At 40.7% G+C, this 15,715-nt stretch overlaps 1 protein-coding gene across 1 annotated transcript; it reads left to right on the forward strand.

Moving 5' to 3' along the window:
- Positions 1 to 1,472: 1,472 nt before the first annotated feature.
- On the forward strand, positions 1,473 to 15,499 carry iqce (IQ motif containing E). The gene is made up of 21 exons (XM_050045211.1): positions 1,473 to 1,891; positions 2,503 to 2,538; positions 2,625 to 2,670; positions 2,771 to 2,920; positions 4,332 to 4,433; positions 4,688 to 4,758; positions 5,119 to 5,232; positions 5,315 to 5,365; positions 5,454 to 5,524; positions 5,602 to 5,674; positions 5,938 to 5,978; positions 7,688 to 7,839; positions 8,105 to 8,160; positions 8,253 to 8,482; positions 8,696 to 8,803; positions 9,739 to 10,015; positions 10,139 to 10,225; positions 12,602 to 12,729; positions 12,829 to 12,920; positions 14,168 to 14,266; positions 14,430 to 15,499. Exons 1-21 carry the CDS (start codon positions 1,820 to 1,822, stop codon positions 14,552 to 14,554), a joined length of 2,181 nt encoding a protein of 726 aa, XP_049901168.1. The 5' UTR covers positions 1,473 to 1,819; the 3' UTR covers positions 14,555 to 15,499.
- Positions 15,500 to 15,715: the final 216 nt, after the last annotated feature.

Genomic DNA, 15,715 nt, shown 5'->3' on the forward strand with positions numbered 1-15,715 from the left:
CAATGGGTTTATTTGCCCTGAACAAAAATATGCTGGTCTGCCTGGCTGTGTGTCTCTGGGGGTCCACCACCTGTATAAACAGTGTGTATGAGAATATGATACAATGACAAGAGGCCAGAGTGTTCCCTACAGAGTTTGAAGAAGAAGAGAGTGTAAGGAACAATGCAAAGGGAGAAACGGGCAGTTTATTTTAGGAAGTTCACCTACATTTCTGGTCATCCGCAGAATGTACATGACCAAATGTATCCAGTTTATGTGTGTATCATCTGTATGGTGTCTTTCGTTTGTCTTAATTTAACCCCCTGTTCCTGCATAAAGGGAGTTTCTACTTTATTCCAACAGGCTTGACAGCATCCACGCGGTGATAGCTTTTGTAAATAATCCCTTCTCCTATCCATTGTATTTTGCTGCTGTTTCTTACCTATAAGGGCACCAGGAGGAAGATGGAGTTATAGAGAAAAAGGTAAAAGTGGGGAAATGAAGCAGGTTGAAAGATCTTGAAAGTAGGAAGAGAATAAAGGGGAGAGGATGTTCAACAGGACAGAAGACAAAGGAAAAAACAAATAAAGAACCCCACAAGAGGGAGCATTTACCCAAAAGCTTTTTTTCTGACAGGATACTGCTGGACATTTTGTAACATTCCCCAAGTCTAGCTGAAAAAATACATAATATTATAACTATTACAGTGTGTTGAATACGATACTGCACTTTAAGCATGTTTCAGAATATATTTAAATGTACAAAAATAAAAAAACAAGAAAAAAGTTGCAGGAAAAAGTAAGTTTTAAAGCTACTGGGAGGAAACTGTCTTTGACTTTGTGGGGGAAATCGCCATCTATGTATTAAAACTACATATTACATGCATTTTTTATGGATTTCTTAAAATTAGCCAAATATGTTCTGTATATGTAAAATGCTATGTCACATATTGTTCAGCATGGGAGTCCCATGTTGGCGGTGGTCAGGAGCTAACAAGCTGAACAGGGAACACTTGATCAGTCTCAAAAGTCTCCTCTACTTCCCCTTTCCTTTCCAGTCTTCTGTTATGCTATTGGAAGAAAACAGTTTAAGTCCCGCCTTTTAGTATCTCTCAGCCAATGAAAAACGCGAGAGAATAAGGCGGAAGCAAAGATGGAAAGAAAAACTATTGACACTCAGCCCGGGGCTGTGGTTTCATTTATTAGCGCTGTCAAGCTAATCATGGCTCAAAATGTACAACCGGTTTGACTTTTCAAAATATATCTCTCATTGAAACAAGTGTTGCTATATTCTTTAGAATATTACAAGTATTTGCTTTATTTAAAACACATTTAATAAAAATGTGTAGGAAATACAAATGTTTGGTACTTTAGGTAATGTGATATAAGTTTGCGATCTTTTACCTCCTTTTGCTTTTATTTTGAAGCCAAACGCACGTAGTTTCCGGTGCACCTCTGACGTTTTCTAGCTAGTTTGACGCAGCAGCTCATTAACAGCTGCCTGGTTGCTAGACGACTCAATCTGCAATACTGACATGAAAACAGTAACCTCTGCATGGAAACAAAACAACATTTTAACGGTTTCCACCAGGATATGGTCAACAGTTTTTACCACCGCATCACCGGCTCTTTACGACAGGAACCCGCAGTGTTGTGTACGAACATCCGAGTTGTAGTTTAGCTAACGTTTCTTTTGTTGCCCCATGTTTTTACTACTAACGTTAGCAAGAGGAGCAGCCTGAAGTGCGCCCTCTGACTTGGGGGAAAAAGATGAGAGGATTAACGTACACACGGAGAAAGTCAAGTTTTCCAACTTAACGTGACGGTTTGCCTTGTCAGCGATGTTTAACTCAACTGCTAAGATGTCTTTGGAGGCGAGTGACGTTCAAACTGATGAAGACTGTGAGGAGCTGGTGAGGCTTTAGCTTTGGTCTGGTCAATTGTACAACTGACTTTGTCCCTGAGTTTATATATTGGTCATTTAAGTAAGCGTTTAAAACTTATTTAAAGCCTTTAGTTGTGTCATTTATCACACGTGGGTGCCTACTGAGTCAACGCAACACAACACAACAGTTAATGGCAGTTGTTCCCAACACCTTTGGCTTGTGACCCCTGACATATCAGTGATGTCTAACAGTTACCTGTGGTGTGTTATTAGTTTGGATGTGTTGAGAGCATTTTAGCCAAATCCTTTTTTTATACAAGTTGACTGTCTCATTTAAATTACTTTTGGAGGTCTGTGGGGCTGAAAGTGCTCATTATTTCACAAGAAAAGCAAACGTTATAGAGAAATCAAACATGATTTTATTTTAACAGAATAGTTTGTGCAACAGAAATAGTTTTATTCAGGTCACTCTTAGGTTGGGCGCCATTGTTTTATGAAAAGTAATTTGACACAAATTAAACAAAGCTGATATTTTTGACACAAACCTGCATTGTTTTTTATTATTACAGATTAATATAGTTTTTCTCCCCTCTTTTTCTGTGTTTCAAAATATGTCTCTCACTCCTGTGTCCCACCTAGGATGGTTTCTCGTTCTCTGCTGACTTTTTGGAAAAGGTAAACTAATCTTAGTAATGAATTTCATCTATGTTTGATTAATACACCTTTCTTTGCTTTAACACTTTGTATTTGCTCACCATCAGAGAACAAGAAAGAAGAGATCATCTGGCAAGCCTCCTCCTTCTCCAAGTAAGACCTGCTTAGCTGCTCTTGTTTTATTTTGGAGTAACTTTAACAAACCCACTTTCTGAATTCCATGATTGTTTATATGTAATATTTCTATGTGTAGGGTCTCCATACCTATCCAGTATGAATGTGAACCCCAGAAGAGCAGCAGTGGCGGCCTGGAGACTGCCGAGGGCCTCCCTTGGGGACACCAGAGGTGACACTCCTGGGGAGATTGGCTCAGCCCGCCTCACATCCCTCAGCAACGGCTTTGGTAGGCATCGCACACGCACAGCTGAAGTCAGCAGAGGGATGGTGGGAGTGGCTACTATGGCAGAGATGGAAAAAAGATTGATAGAGCGAGAGAGACTCAGTTTATTCAGCCGATAATGGGTTTGCTGACATCATAGGAGTCCTGTTCAGTACTGATGTCGTTGGGAAACTGATGTCAAGCAACTCTGCAAGTGCTACGAAAATATTCCATTTGGCTCGATCTCTCTTTGATTTCATAAAGAGGAAATCTGTTTTTTTAAAGATGTATTAGCAGATTTTTTTCCAGCCAGAATAACTCTATAACAACCTAAAAACGTTGAGTCTAACATATTTTTTTTTACAAACTTGTTTTTTATACCATGTCTGCAAATACACTCAGTTGCCAGTTTATTACACCGGGCTATATCTAATGAAGTGTAATACAACAGTGCTGCAATAAATCCTCCATTAAGGCTGTAATGTTCACTTGTTGTTGAAACTGTTCCAGAGAGATGTTGAATTAGTGTTATGATAACTTTGGAGGCTGTAGTTTGTACTGCTGTTGAAGTGTATTGCATTATACAGATACCCCTTTTTCACCAGCACGGTACGGGTTCCCCTCTGCTTTGCACATCTTGTTGTGAACCATTCTGAACATTTTGACCAAAAATAAATTTGATCGGAACCTGAAAAGTTGCTTCCTAAAAAAATAAACAAAAAAATAGCAGGTTTTCCTTGTGACAACATTTGTGGATGTGTCATATTCTGTCTTGAGTCTTGCACTTCGTAATCTTCTACGTCTTCTTATAATCAGTAGTTTGTCCTTTCATGTTTTTTGGATAGAAACAAATATCTGTAATAACGGAACAAACACTTGCAGGTCATCAATGCAATCTACCATCTTGCTGTGACTGTATACTTTCGGTGTGCATTGTGGAACGCCCTCCTCTAATGACACATCCTTGGTTGTAATGGTTCTGCTCTAAACTGGTGGAAATGTAGGCTGGTTAATGAGATTACACCAAAGTTCCCAGAATCTTGAACACAATCAGTTCACCCAGTTTGGTGGAAAAGGGGTAAGAGAGGTGTTTGTGTTATTCAACCTACCCTCATAGTAGAAACACCACAGTGCCTCCTGCTGGAAATAAGTTGTGAAGAGCTGACTTTGCATTGCTGCACAAGTAATACAAAGAGCTAAAACGGGCTAAAGACTCTGTAGAGTTGCAGATTCTCTATGGTTTCAATAACTGCACTATGCATACTTTTTATCTGATCCCTTGTTATACAGAAACATTGGATTGGTGGAGTTTGAGGCAGTGCTCAAACTACAATGCTTTCTCAAAAGGTGTTAAATGCATGACTCAAATGGAGTCCTGACTTGTGTTGGGGGAAATATCTTTAACCTCTCTCTGTCTATCCCTTTTTTTCCCCAGATGTGTCCCAGACGCTGAGATCAGAGTGCGATGTCACACCAGAGCTTCTTAAGCAAACCTTGAGCATGAAGAAACACAAACATCTCCTCTCTGGACCCAATGGTGAGAGAATGTGTAGGTGTGTCAGAGTGAGAGATTAAGTGAGGATAAGATGAGACCGATGAAGTTGGAGCACAGATTTAGTGTTAAACCGAGGAGTTGTCTGAGGACAGGAGACAATATTATAAAAACAGACTGGATAGTGAGGGTGACATTTTGATATCACCACCACCAGGTGTTTCATAACTGTAAGGTGAGATTGCGGATAACCCTGTGTGAGTATGTGCCATCTCCCCATTTGTTCCTGTGTGTTGCAGGCTTCACTGTCAGCGCAGGTGACTACAGAGAGAAGGAGGACATGTACGATGAGATTATTCGCCTCAAGAAGGTAAAGATTTACTAAATTGATGTTGTGTATACAGCTTGCTCATGAGTTAATGTTATTAAAAAACACACTGATAGATAACATTGTGCATCAGGGAGATTTTCAGTTCAGCATCAAGCATCAGTGTAACATGATGTGTGCATCTTCTGGTCTGTTGAAATGGCCTTGAGCAGGGCGTTGAATGCCTAACAGGTCTAGTGTGGTGCTTTGTGGCTGACTCAGACTTTTATTCCTCTGCAGAAGACAGTTTTTCCCACGCAGATTAAAAGTTAATTTCGATTTGGCGCCTCAGGATTTCTATATGCATACTCCTTTCCTTGTCTGTCTTGATGTGTGATCTATCACCGGTGTTGTTCTCTATAGAGTCTCCAGGCACAGAAGTCTGACAACCAACAAATGAAAGCCAAACTACGCCGCCTGGAGGAAGATAACGCCAAAAGAGAGAAACAGATAGAAGAACTGTTGGATCCCACCAAAGTACAATCACTAAATTTCTTCCATATTTTGGTCAAAGAAACATTAAACAACAAATACAGTTTAAAAACATGTTTTTCTACAGGGATCTGAATATACTCGTAGTCTGGTGGATAAGAAAAAAGAAGGGAGTGTGGTGAGTGTGTCCCGTCTGTTGTCGAACATACCAAAGATTTTTCTTAGGATTTTTTTTACATAGAAATTGTAAACTTTTATCTATAAAGGTTCTCAATGGACTGAAACAGAGAATCCTGAAGCTGGAGCAGCAGTGTAGGGAGAAAGAAAATGCCCTGAGGTAAAACACTCTCCTACTTTTGCTCAAGTTTATGTGTGAAGCAACATTAATGTTCAGGTTATTCGCTTTCTTGCCAGTAAGCTGCAAAGTGAGCTAAGGACCACCAACCTGGAGGAGCTGAAGATCACAGTAGCAACCTACTTTGACGAGGTAACATCTGCCTCTAGATCCAAAATGTCTGCTTGTTAGTGTTGCTTTTCTACCTGAATGTTAAAGTAAAGAGTGATTTGGCATGTCACCTGTACACCTGAAACAACCACCATAGGAATGACAGAAAGAAGCTTACACTAAAAATAGTGTCTGGATAAAGGAAGGGCTCCTCGACTGTTTTGTGTTTAGTTGCTGTGAAAGAGCTCATGTACGTCAATCTCACCTGGCTGGTAAAGTGTGTGTTTGTGTGTCTCGTCTTTCAGATCCAGAGGCTGAGGATGCTTCTGGAAGCAGCAGAGAAAAGGTTTGCACCTGCTGATCAGTTCAGTGTCTATTTTTTATTTGTGCTCAGAAATAAGAATTTCAGAAATTGAAAACGTATTTCCTGTTTCGTCATATTATTTATCATAAGCAAGCACAGCTGTACAGTATACTGTAAGAGTATGCAACAACTGTCTACATTAATGACATATGCAGCGCAACATAAATGACTGACATTTTACTGAGACTTCATATGGGTTCGCTGACAAATAAAATAATAAATACTTTAAGGTTACTTGAGTACAACTGTGAGCACTGTAGTTAGTCGCCGGTGAATAATGGCTTATTAACTGCGGGTAAGTAGCTACGATGGCTGACAGTAGTGATGGTTGATTGATTAGCACTTGACACTTTTTTAACAAAATAGTATTTCTTTTCACAGTCGCAGTTGTTTTCATGGATGTCCTGGCTGAAGTGAAGTGTTGTAATAGATACAATGTTACAAAAATTAGCTTCCCATCACAAACTGATGGGAACATTGACAGACTCTAACTTAATGCAAAGCTAGGGAGTGGAAATTGCATGGGCTGTTCACAAGCTCATGCACGAAATTTACGTTAGCTACACTTCTGACAGGAATTTAGCATAACTTTGTGAGTGGATAGCCATTCATAAGATCATCAATTTTATAACATCTTACAATCATAATAGACAGTGATATAGCCTTTTTTTAATCAATATTTTGGGGGATATTTGGAGTATATTTTAACATTGGGAGGAGGCATATCCCTCCCCAGAGGTGACACACCAAAAAATAAAAATAAATCCATACACAGAAATGCATTCTCGTCTGCTGCAAAGCCGTTCTCGTCTACTTGCAAAGGGAAAGAAGTCTTTTGCCTATCTTTAGTGGGTTTACCTGGATTTAAAAAACCTGCATACATGCTAATTTTGGTGGAAACAGCGTATATGATGGTATTACTGTAACCCTGTGGTTCTCAAACGTTTTATACTGCGTTTAAGCTCTTCAGCTGCCACCACTGAAATACAGTTTCATTTTACCTTCGCTTACTATCTTGCCAATATTATTACAAAATATAACAGGCATGGCCAAACTTACTTTAATTACATTTCAAGCAACTCAAAATTTAATGTTGCAGTATTTTGATAGCATTGTATATATTAATATTAATATAATACATCTGAAAAAAATAAATAAAAATATTCTGGAGATTCCTCCATGTACCATAAGGACGAGCTCACGTGCCACCAGTGGTGCACGTGCTGTAGTTTGAGAACCAGTGTTCTCTTCTAGTTGATTTTGGCTGTGACTTCAGGCCCTCTGCTGTTGTTTATCTCATGGGTACGTGAACATGATTGTAGGCTTTGTACTGGTTTCATTACGTTTATATAAGGCTGCCAAGTAAGCAAAAAAAATCTTATAACAATATTGTCCTTTTTTTGTCAATGTCATGTTGACATAGCAGTGTAAATATTGCAGAGTTCACGTGTTGCACGTGTGGTCATTTCTCAGTCTCAAAAAACCAAATCAGTCACTTTCCTTCCTTTTATCAACATTTAGAAGCCCTTGTCTGCGAATGGGGAGAGAAAACTGGATGTAAACAACAGCCACATTAATCAGTGGAAGGATAGGGTTGCAGGATTTCTTATGAATGTTAAAAAACTGCTGTACCTGCATTTTTTTTTTTTATCTTTCTCATGAAATCCCTCCCCCCCTTGTTCTGTCTACAGTAGTCGAGCAGAGAGTAAATGCTCCCAGAGGCAGCAGAAAGTTTTAAGCTCCACGGTTCACCGTCTGTCTGAGAACCTGAAGCAGCTCCAGCAGGAGAACACGGCGCTCAGAGAGGAGCTCAACACTGACAGTCCTGCAGGAGGAATCAAAGGTCTTTTTCTCACACACAGAAACCTCACTGACACCCAGTGCTTCCAAAACTGACAAGATTAAAAGATGTTACCTTTATATGTTCCTTTTATCAATTTCTAGTTTTGCTTCTGCTGTACCTCCTCTAAATGTGCAAATGCGTGTGTTTGGGAAGCACTGAGAACGGGACTGGATAAATAACACTTGGATTATACTACAAGAGTTGTGTGAGAGATAATGAACAGATGCTGATGAATAGTGTGTGTGTTTCTGTGTGTGTGTCCTAGGTTACAGAGAGTGGAGTAAACAGAGACTGTTGAGAAGGCTGTTGGAGGTGGAGAAGGTGAGAGAAAACTAACTAGTTGTCCATGTAAACACATGCAGTGGCCTGTGACAGACAGCAGGCTCATCATCACTCCTCTCTCCTCCTATCAGAGGCTGGAGGACAGCAGAAGACACGCCCAGTCAGCAAAACGCAGCAGGCAATTGGATCAGGAGGTCCAGGCCACACCCACGGAGATCCTGGGGTTTACCATGGCAACAGAGGCAGTGGTCTCCGTGGGAACAGTCACTGAGGGAGGGGAGGAGGTTCCTGAGCTGAGAGAGCGCCTCGGCCAATTGGAGAAGGAGAGGGCGGAGCTTCAAGAAATGCTGTCAAGTAGAGAGTGAGTGAGCAGCAACCCGAGAGAAGGTTTTTGACGTACAGTGTGTCAGATTTTTTCAAGCCATAATAAATGTTTTTCTAATTCATGATGTACACCAGAGGGTTTACCAGACTATAAGTGGGGTTTATTATGACATCAGTGACGGTTGCTCTGGGCATAAAACTGCTGAATTTGGCTCTTGAGACTGAATCTGTGTTGTGTTTTCAATTTCAGTAATGAATTGAGACAGCTGAGGACAGAAAGAGAAGAGCTGGAGACAGAGACAGAACGATGGAAAGCTGAGCAGGCAAATGAATGGGACAAAGAGAGACAGAAGCATAAGTATGCTCTATTAGTGATGTACAATTAATATGATTAAGTGATGTATATGATGATGATATAGTAAGACATGTTCTGCTTGTTTTCAAAATCAAAAGACATCCATATACATGCACATATTCTCTGTATGCATCGTGGAATTTAAAAGAGCTGTCACCGTCTGCTGTTGGACTTACACGTGAAACAGTAGTTTTATGGGGAAATCTATGTACTTATGCTCATCGCACAGATCACAGCTGACGTCTCTGTCACACAGATGCTTTGTAGTTGCTTCAACAATGTTTCCAGGAACGCACTTGGCATCATTATAAAGTTCCACTGGAGAATTGTCTGTATGCAAATAGTGTCTAAATATATAACAGCCAGATAGGAAACAGGAGATGTGGCAGTGTGGGAGATGGTCAAATCAATATGATAAGGAAACTGAATCATAAAGAAGTTTACAGATATAGTTTGCTCTTACAGACTAACATCTTCTCTGCCAGTGCTGTCAGCTGCAAAGAGTCACTTTCACAGTTTGTTTAACCTCAACGAACTAGCTAACTAACAAGTCTACAGGCTGTTAGCAAAGAAACTGATATTAATGCCAACATGCAACTGCTAGCCAGTGCTAACGCTAACCTTTAGGCCGAGCCATGAAGTTGTTTACAGTAACTTCCAGGTAGAAAAGCTCTGCGTCATGTACATACAATTTAATTTAATGGCGCTTAGGTGGTGAGAAACAGCTTCAGCAGACTTCACCTTATAATATGTGCTTACTTGGTAGGTTCCCTGTCGAAAACCGCTTATAAAATGATATGTGTATTTAGCTCAAAACCAAAGTCATAGGTGTAGAAAGCCTCAGCTAACTGACTATGAGAGGATGTCCACTGGGCCTGCTAGTAGTGTTTTGTTGCTTGTTTATGTATCTTCTGTGTGCGTGTGTTTGTGTTTCCCAGACAGGAGTTGGAGCAGTTGAGGGCTAGGATCCAAACTCTGCAAGACAGCGGTAAACCTGCACAAGCAGAGCTCTCCTCTCCCTCTGCCACATCGCCAGGGGACCATGAGGACACTCAGCCTGTAGCAGGTCTGGAAGATGGAGTAGAGAGAGTCACGGGAGGTAAAGAGGAGAAGGAGGGGAAAGGAGATGAAGAGTTGAGTACAGATGCAGAGCTGAAAGACAGAGAGAAAGCAGCTTCGACCATCCAGGCAAGCTGGAGGAAGCACAGAAACAGGGTATGTAACACGCCACAATTATGTAAAAGAAGTTATTTATGTGTCAGAGAAATATTATGTAAAAAAAAAGATGTCCTGACACCAGATTTCTCTTATCTCCCCCTCTCTGCATTCTATCTTAAGGACGTTGTGATGTTGCAGTCGGCATTAAGAGGCCACCTCCTCAGAGAGTCACAGCTCAAGGACCTGCTGAGAGACTCGCAGAATAAGGTTTCACCCACACACCAACACTTCCTTACAGACTCACAATCACTCTGGATCTGTAAAAACTAATCCTGTTACACCTCTGAGTCACTGTGCATCCGGATCTCTCTTAGTATCAATATTGCAAGTACTTTTTAAAACTACTGGCCACTGTAATAAAGAAAAATAATATTATCTTTAGTGTATATTAAAGTTATCATTCACACTTTTACAAGTGTGTAATTCTGGGATTGTTTTTTACAGTATTACACTGCAGTTTGCGCTTTTCCTCACTAGGATCCTTTGTCTGTACTGTGTTGTCATTTGGTACCAAGAGTGAAGAAGTAACGTCAAATAAATCTTATTTCTATAGTCTAATATCCCAAATCAATGGGGAGAAAATGGAAGGAACTTCAGGAAGGGAAACAGAGAAGGAAACTCTCTACCAGGACAGGCAGATGTGCAATGGATTTTGTGCTTGCAGAATTGATCAACATAGCAAAACTACGGTGTGGACAACCAAGATGACAAAATTAAAGATAGACTGTAAACATACAGACACATACACAGGCCAGTGTTGTCACAAATTTCATGAGAAAGTGATCTGACATTATAGATGTGATAGCAGAGACAGGGCAGAAACTATTGCCCCACATACTAGAATCAAGTCAAGGGTGTTACTGCAGTGAGTAGGTTGATGAACAAACTGAGTGAAACTGAAAGTATCAAGACGCACCAGAATGGCTTTACTTAGAGGATCAAAAAAGTGTCATCAGAAATATCTGAGATAAAGTATCCATAATCCTTTCAAAGCTGGGAATAAGATGGCCTATAGAGTATCACAAGGGGGAATAACCTGAATCTGTTGCCCTGGACAAAACAGTTCATATTTGACAGAGCTGGTTTTATTGCAAGAGCCTCAAATGAGTTGGATTCAATATCAAGTTTGAAGGTTAAATAGAAAAAAGATTTAGAGATTAAGGCAACTTCCCCACCTTGTATAGCAGCCCCAGCAACATGGGCATTGGCATTGTCAGGTGGCGAAGCCTTTTTAATGGAAAGAAAACATTTAGTTTCTGCCATGTTTCATATAAACCAATCATGTCCAGACTACGCTGAAGAATCGAATCATTTATCAGTGCAGCTTTGCTGGACAGTGATCTGATATTTGTAAAACCAAATTTGAGGGTCTTGTTGGGGCTGCAGCCTTCAGTAATTGGCCAATCTATAGAGTTACCAGTAGATGACGTATTCTACAGAACAAGATGCTTTATATCATTACAGGGCCTGTTACTACCCTTTCATATTTTGCTTTGTAGGACTTTATCAGTAGCATGGCATCGCCAGACCAAATCGAAAATATCAATTAGTCTGAAACCTCTGAGTCCATTTTTGATTTTCTAGGGAGGTCATCAACGGCTGTAGATCAAAATGCCTGTTGCCAAATGGAACCAATCACAGTAACATAACATGTGACATAACGTAGTGCTGAGAAGTGGACAAATATAAATGGACTACAGTGTGCAGAGATGTGACAGAAAGAGCTGTGATGGTGTTGCATCAGTATGCCTGTGAACAAGAGTTGCTGTTTTTGCCACCAAAATTTAAAGGTAGTACTTCAACAGAAAGTTTCACATCAACTGCAGCCATCATAGCTGTTTCTGAAAATACCTAATTGGCACTCCTCTGGTGATTCACCTGGTTCCTAGGCTACTCTGTCAGGGGCTTTGTGGGACACTTCACCACCACCAGTGGTAGGGATATTTAGATTGTTCCAGGTTCCTAATGTCAAACTTACTCTGAACACCTGATCAAGTAAGGGCATCTATTCTCCAGTAGGATGAAGGTGAAGTCTGCCTCTAGGTCGGTGGCGGCATCAAAAGAAGGCCAGTTATCAACAAAACCAAATCCATGCCAACTACAATAAAGACTGAGCCAACATTATAAAGGGTTAGCACAGTGAGAGTGAGATAGTAAGTAGATACAAAGGCGAGTGGAGGTTAAGGACAGCAAGGAGATTAAAACAGAAAATTGGGAAGAGAGAAAGAAGAGAAGGTAGACAGCTGTTGACAGGACATGCATCACAGGAAACAGCAACGCAGTGCTGAATGGCTCAAACTCTCTCAAGCCCTGAGAGTAAAGGGTGTTGAAATGAAGACTCATAAAGTTTCATGAATGCCCTTGTCCAGCCTTGGGCATTGTTGCTAGACATTATAGACAGAGTTGCAGTTTAGTCAAATTGCCACTAGATGGCTCTAAAATTCATTTTCCATGAGTCTCTCCCTCTGTCTAACCATGTTTTTTTTTTTTTTTTTTTTGTCTCCCCTGCTGAACATCCGTCACCCCTCCTGTATTGTTTCTTCCTCCTCTTTGCTCTGTCTCTTCTTCATCTCCTCTTTTCAGGCTGTAGAAGCATCAAACTGCAATGATGCTGCATCTACTGCGGAAGGAGCGCTGGATGTGGTTGCCTTGACGATGATACAGTCTGCATTCAGGGGGCACCTGGCTCGCTGTAGTCATGCAATAGAGAGGTGACTCACAGTTTACTTAAAGGTGTTAAATTAAGTGATCCTGTGAAACATGCAGTGCATTTGCAGCTTTATGTGTATGTGTGTGTGTTTGTGCTTTAGCTCGGGGTTGCCTGTGCCTTCTCTAATGGGAAACAATTTACCCACGCTGGTACCAAGAAGACCTCGCTCAACACACACACCCAGCAGAACAGGTGAGGTTCACACATACTTTTTTCTGATTAGTTCCTTGTTGTATAAACGAACAAAAACACAGAACAAAGCCGGGAAAAAAAGTAATTTTGTCAGTCTAATTATAACGGTACAAAGCATCGCCCACAGAGACACTTAAAAAAAGAAGGAAAAAGTCTAAATACTTGTAGACAGAACTCTCTCCTGCTGCCTTATCTTAGCCTTTCTTATATCCACGTAGCTAACCACCTATCTTCACTGAAGCTTTTTTAAAGTTAGCTTAAATTATTTCATGCTACTTTCCCAATATGTATAGAACACAACGCACACTATTCAAACACTCACTCACAAATTATTACAGATGTGTTTATAGCTGCCAAATCAGATTTGACTGACATAATTCTGAATCGAGTACAGCCCTCCTTTAGTGTCACTTGTGTTTTGGCTAATGATGTGGTGCATCTTTACGCTGGAGACAGAGAGAGTTATTTTACTTTAACAGTAAACATGCCATCAATACAACCACTCAGGAGTGTCAGTCAGGGTTCAGAATTGATGTTTGTCAAATATGCAGCAACACAGCATGGCCTTGCTCTCAATCCCAGAATCGCTCATCATGTCTGCCCTGACACCTTTTATGAGTCAAGATGGATCTCGCTGGCACACTGATCTAATTCCTGGGTGGCTGCACCAGACAGCTTTTACAGCCTCCCTGTCAGAGTCTGACGAGGACACTCAGCAGCCCCTAGGACCCGTGATGTTGTTACCTCACATGACCCCCTAAATATCTAGCCTTGTCCTAAGATTCCCCCTTACTGAAATGACCCTGTAAGACTCCACCAGCTTCTCCATCGCTTTCCCCTTCATCTCCTGACTTTCTAATAGGTTGACAGCGAACGGGTGCAAAGAGCAGAGCAGCAATGTCAGCGTTTTTTCCCCAGCATACTCACAAGGCTGCCCCTGAGTTTGATGTGCAGCAGACTTCACTGACAGATTTCGGACTGCACCAGTTTTAGCTTCCTGATCTTGTCTTTTTCAAGGCTTTTTGCAAGGACATAGGGTTTCTCCTTTGTTGCAGTTTTGCTGAAAACATGCAACAATTTACACGGCACAGTGTCATTATATAAACTCAAGCATGACATGGCGAGGTCCACATATGCATCCTGGTAAAAGTACCATAGCTTCATCATCTGTATACACTGTATTTTTGAGGATGTATCTTAATGGCACCTTAATGACCGGTTACTGTATGTGTTGTGTTGTTGCACAGATGCTGCATCCCCCCATAAAGATGATAAAAAACAAACAGAGGAAGAAGACCCCTGGCTTGTCTCTAGCACGCACTCCTGCAGGATGACACCCACAACAGGTTAGAGATAGAGGACATGTTTTTGATTGTCAAAAGCATGTGAGATCTTTTGGTCAGCCCCAGTTTTGTGTGCAGATACAGTGTTGAAAACTACTTAATTTCACCTTTAATGACATGTTCATGTTTTTTCCAATTTATTGTTATGCGTTAATATCTCCTGCAGACCAAACAGAGCTACACTGCACATCTGAGTCTGGCGGAGTCGTTGCAGCTGATTCTGACGACTCTGATGACATCATCATGTCTCCGTCACGTCCTCTGAGAAGCAGAGAAGTCTTAATCTTATAGACCTTCTGGGTTGTTTGCGTGTGTGTGTGTGTGTGTGTGTGTGTGTGTGTGTGTGTGTGTGAAAGAGAGTGTGTGCAGGAAAAAAATGTGCCTGTTTCTACTCAGAGCCTGTATGTCAGAGACTTGCACAGTCACACAGTACCAAATCTTTACAGTTTGGGTTCTTACTGAACCTGCGGGGATATTCCAATATTAGCCATCGTAACATTGAACATACACTGCTGCCTGCAAAGCGCTTATTTTCTCTGCAGTAATAAGCAGAATATTCTTGGAAGCTGGGTGCAGGTTTATGACACGAAGTTAAGAAGCACATAAACACTTGTGTTGATCATGATCTTATAACGATACTGTCATAATACAACACGTTGATGCATCCCAGTGTTGACGTGAGGCCACTTTTAGCAAAGGAGAAAGCACTCACATGAACATGAAACGAACATCCCCTTTAACTTCGAGCTATTATTCTTGTGGGCTATCATCTGTGCCAAAGTGCCTACTGCATGGTTATTCAAATTAAAGTTACAGTAATGAATTTATTTATTTCTCTTAACCTGACTGGCCCAAGTCCGCTGGATTTCACAGGCTTGAAATAATTAATGAATCATATTTTGACATGCCTGATTTGTAACACACAAACGACATCACACTAATCTGTCATGTGTGCTTAATAAATTATAGCTGATCCTGAGGTATGATTGAGGGATGATTCTCAGCCGATGCACTATTGAGTCAAACTGTGAATAAATTATAGATCAGTCTGCTGCAATACTAAACACTCAGTCAGTACAGTGGAGGATACGCAGGGAGTGTGTCTTAACGTTTGTGTTCTGCAATAGACAAATGATAACCTATAGGGAGGTCTACAGAGAATGGATGAGTGCTGTTTTCCCTACATGATGTGTGTAAATTAATTTCTGAGACAGTCAATAAAATGCTGTTTTTATAATGAAACCTTTCATGTCTGCAGTTCTTGTTAGAAAGCATTGATGGAAAGTATCAAAGTACATTTACTTAAGTTCTGTAGTTGAGAATTTCAACGATTAGTTTATGTTTTAGAATTCTACTCCACTATACTAACATAGGAAATATTTTACTCTTTTATCCAGTTATTCTCAAGAAAAGCAAAGATTAGACGAAAGATTTAAATACTCAGGAGGTGGC

This window comes from Epinephelus moara, chromosome 5 (assembly GCF_006386435.1).
Source record: "Epinephelus moara isolate mb chromosome 5, YSFRI_EMoa_1.0, whole genome shotgun sequence".
Classification (NCBI taxonomy): domain Eukaryota; kingdom Metazoa; phylum Chordata; class Actinopteri; order Perciformes; family Serranidae; genus Epinephelus; species Epinephelus moara.

What these genes read in the sequence shown, in the direction of transcription:
- iqce (XM_050045211.1), top strand. Translation starts at nt 1,820, where the DNA reads ATGTTTAACTCAACTGCTAAGATGTCTTTGGAGGCGAGTGACGTTCAA. An exon ending in GAAATGCTGTCAAGTAGAGA is followed by an intron (nt 8,483 to 8,695) that starts GTGAGTGAGCAG and finishes TTTCAATTTCAG; the next exon opens with TAATGAATTGAGACAGCTGA. An exon ending in TGAGAGACTCGCAGAATAAG is followed by an intron (nt 10,226 to 12,601) that starts GTTTCACCCACA and finishes TCCTCTTTTCAG; the next exon opens with GCTGTAGAAGCATCAAACTG.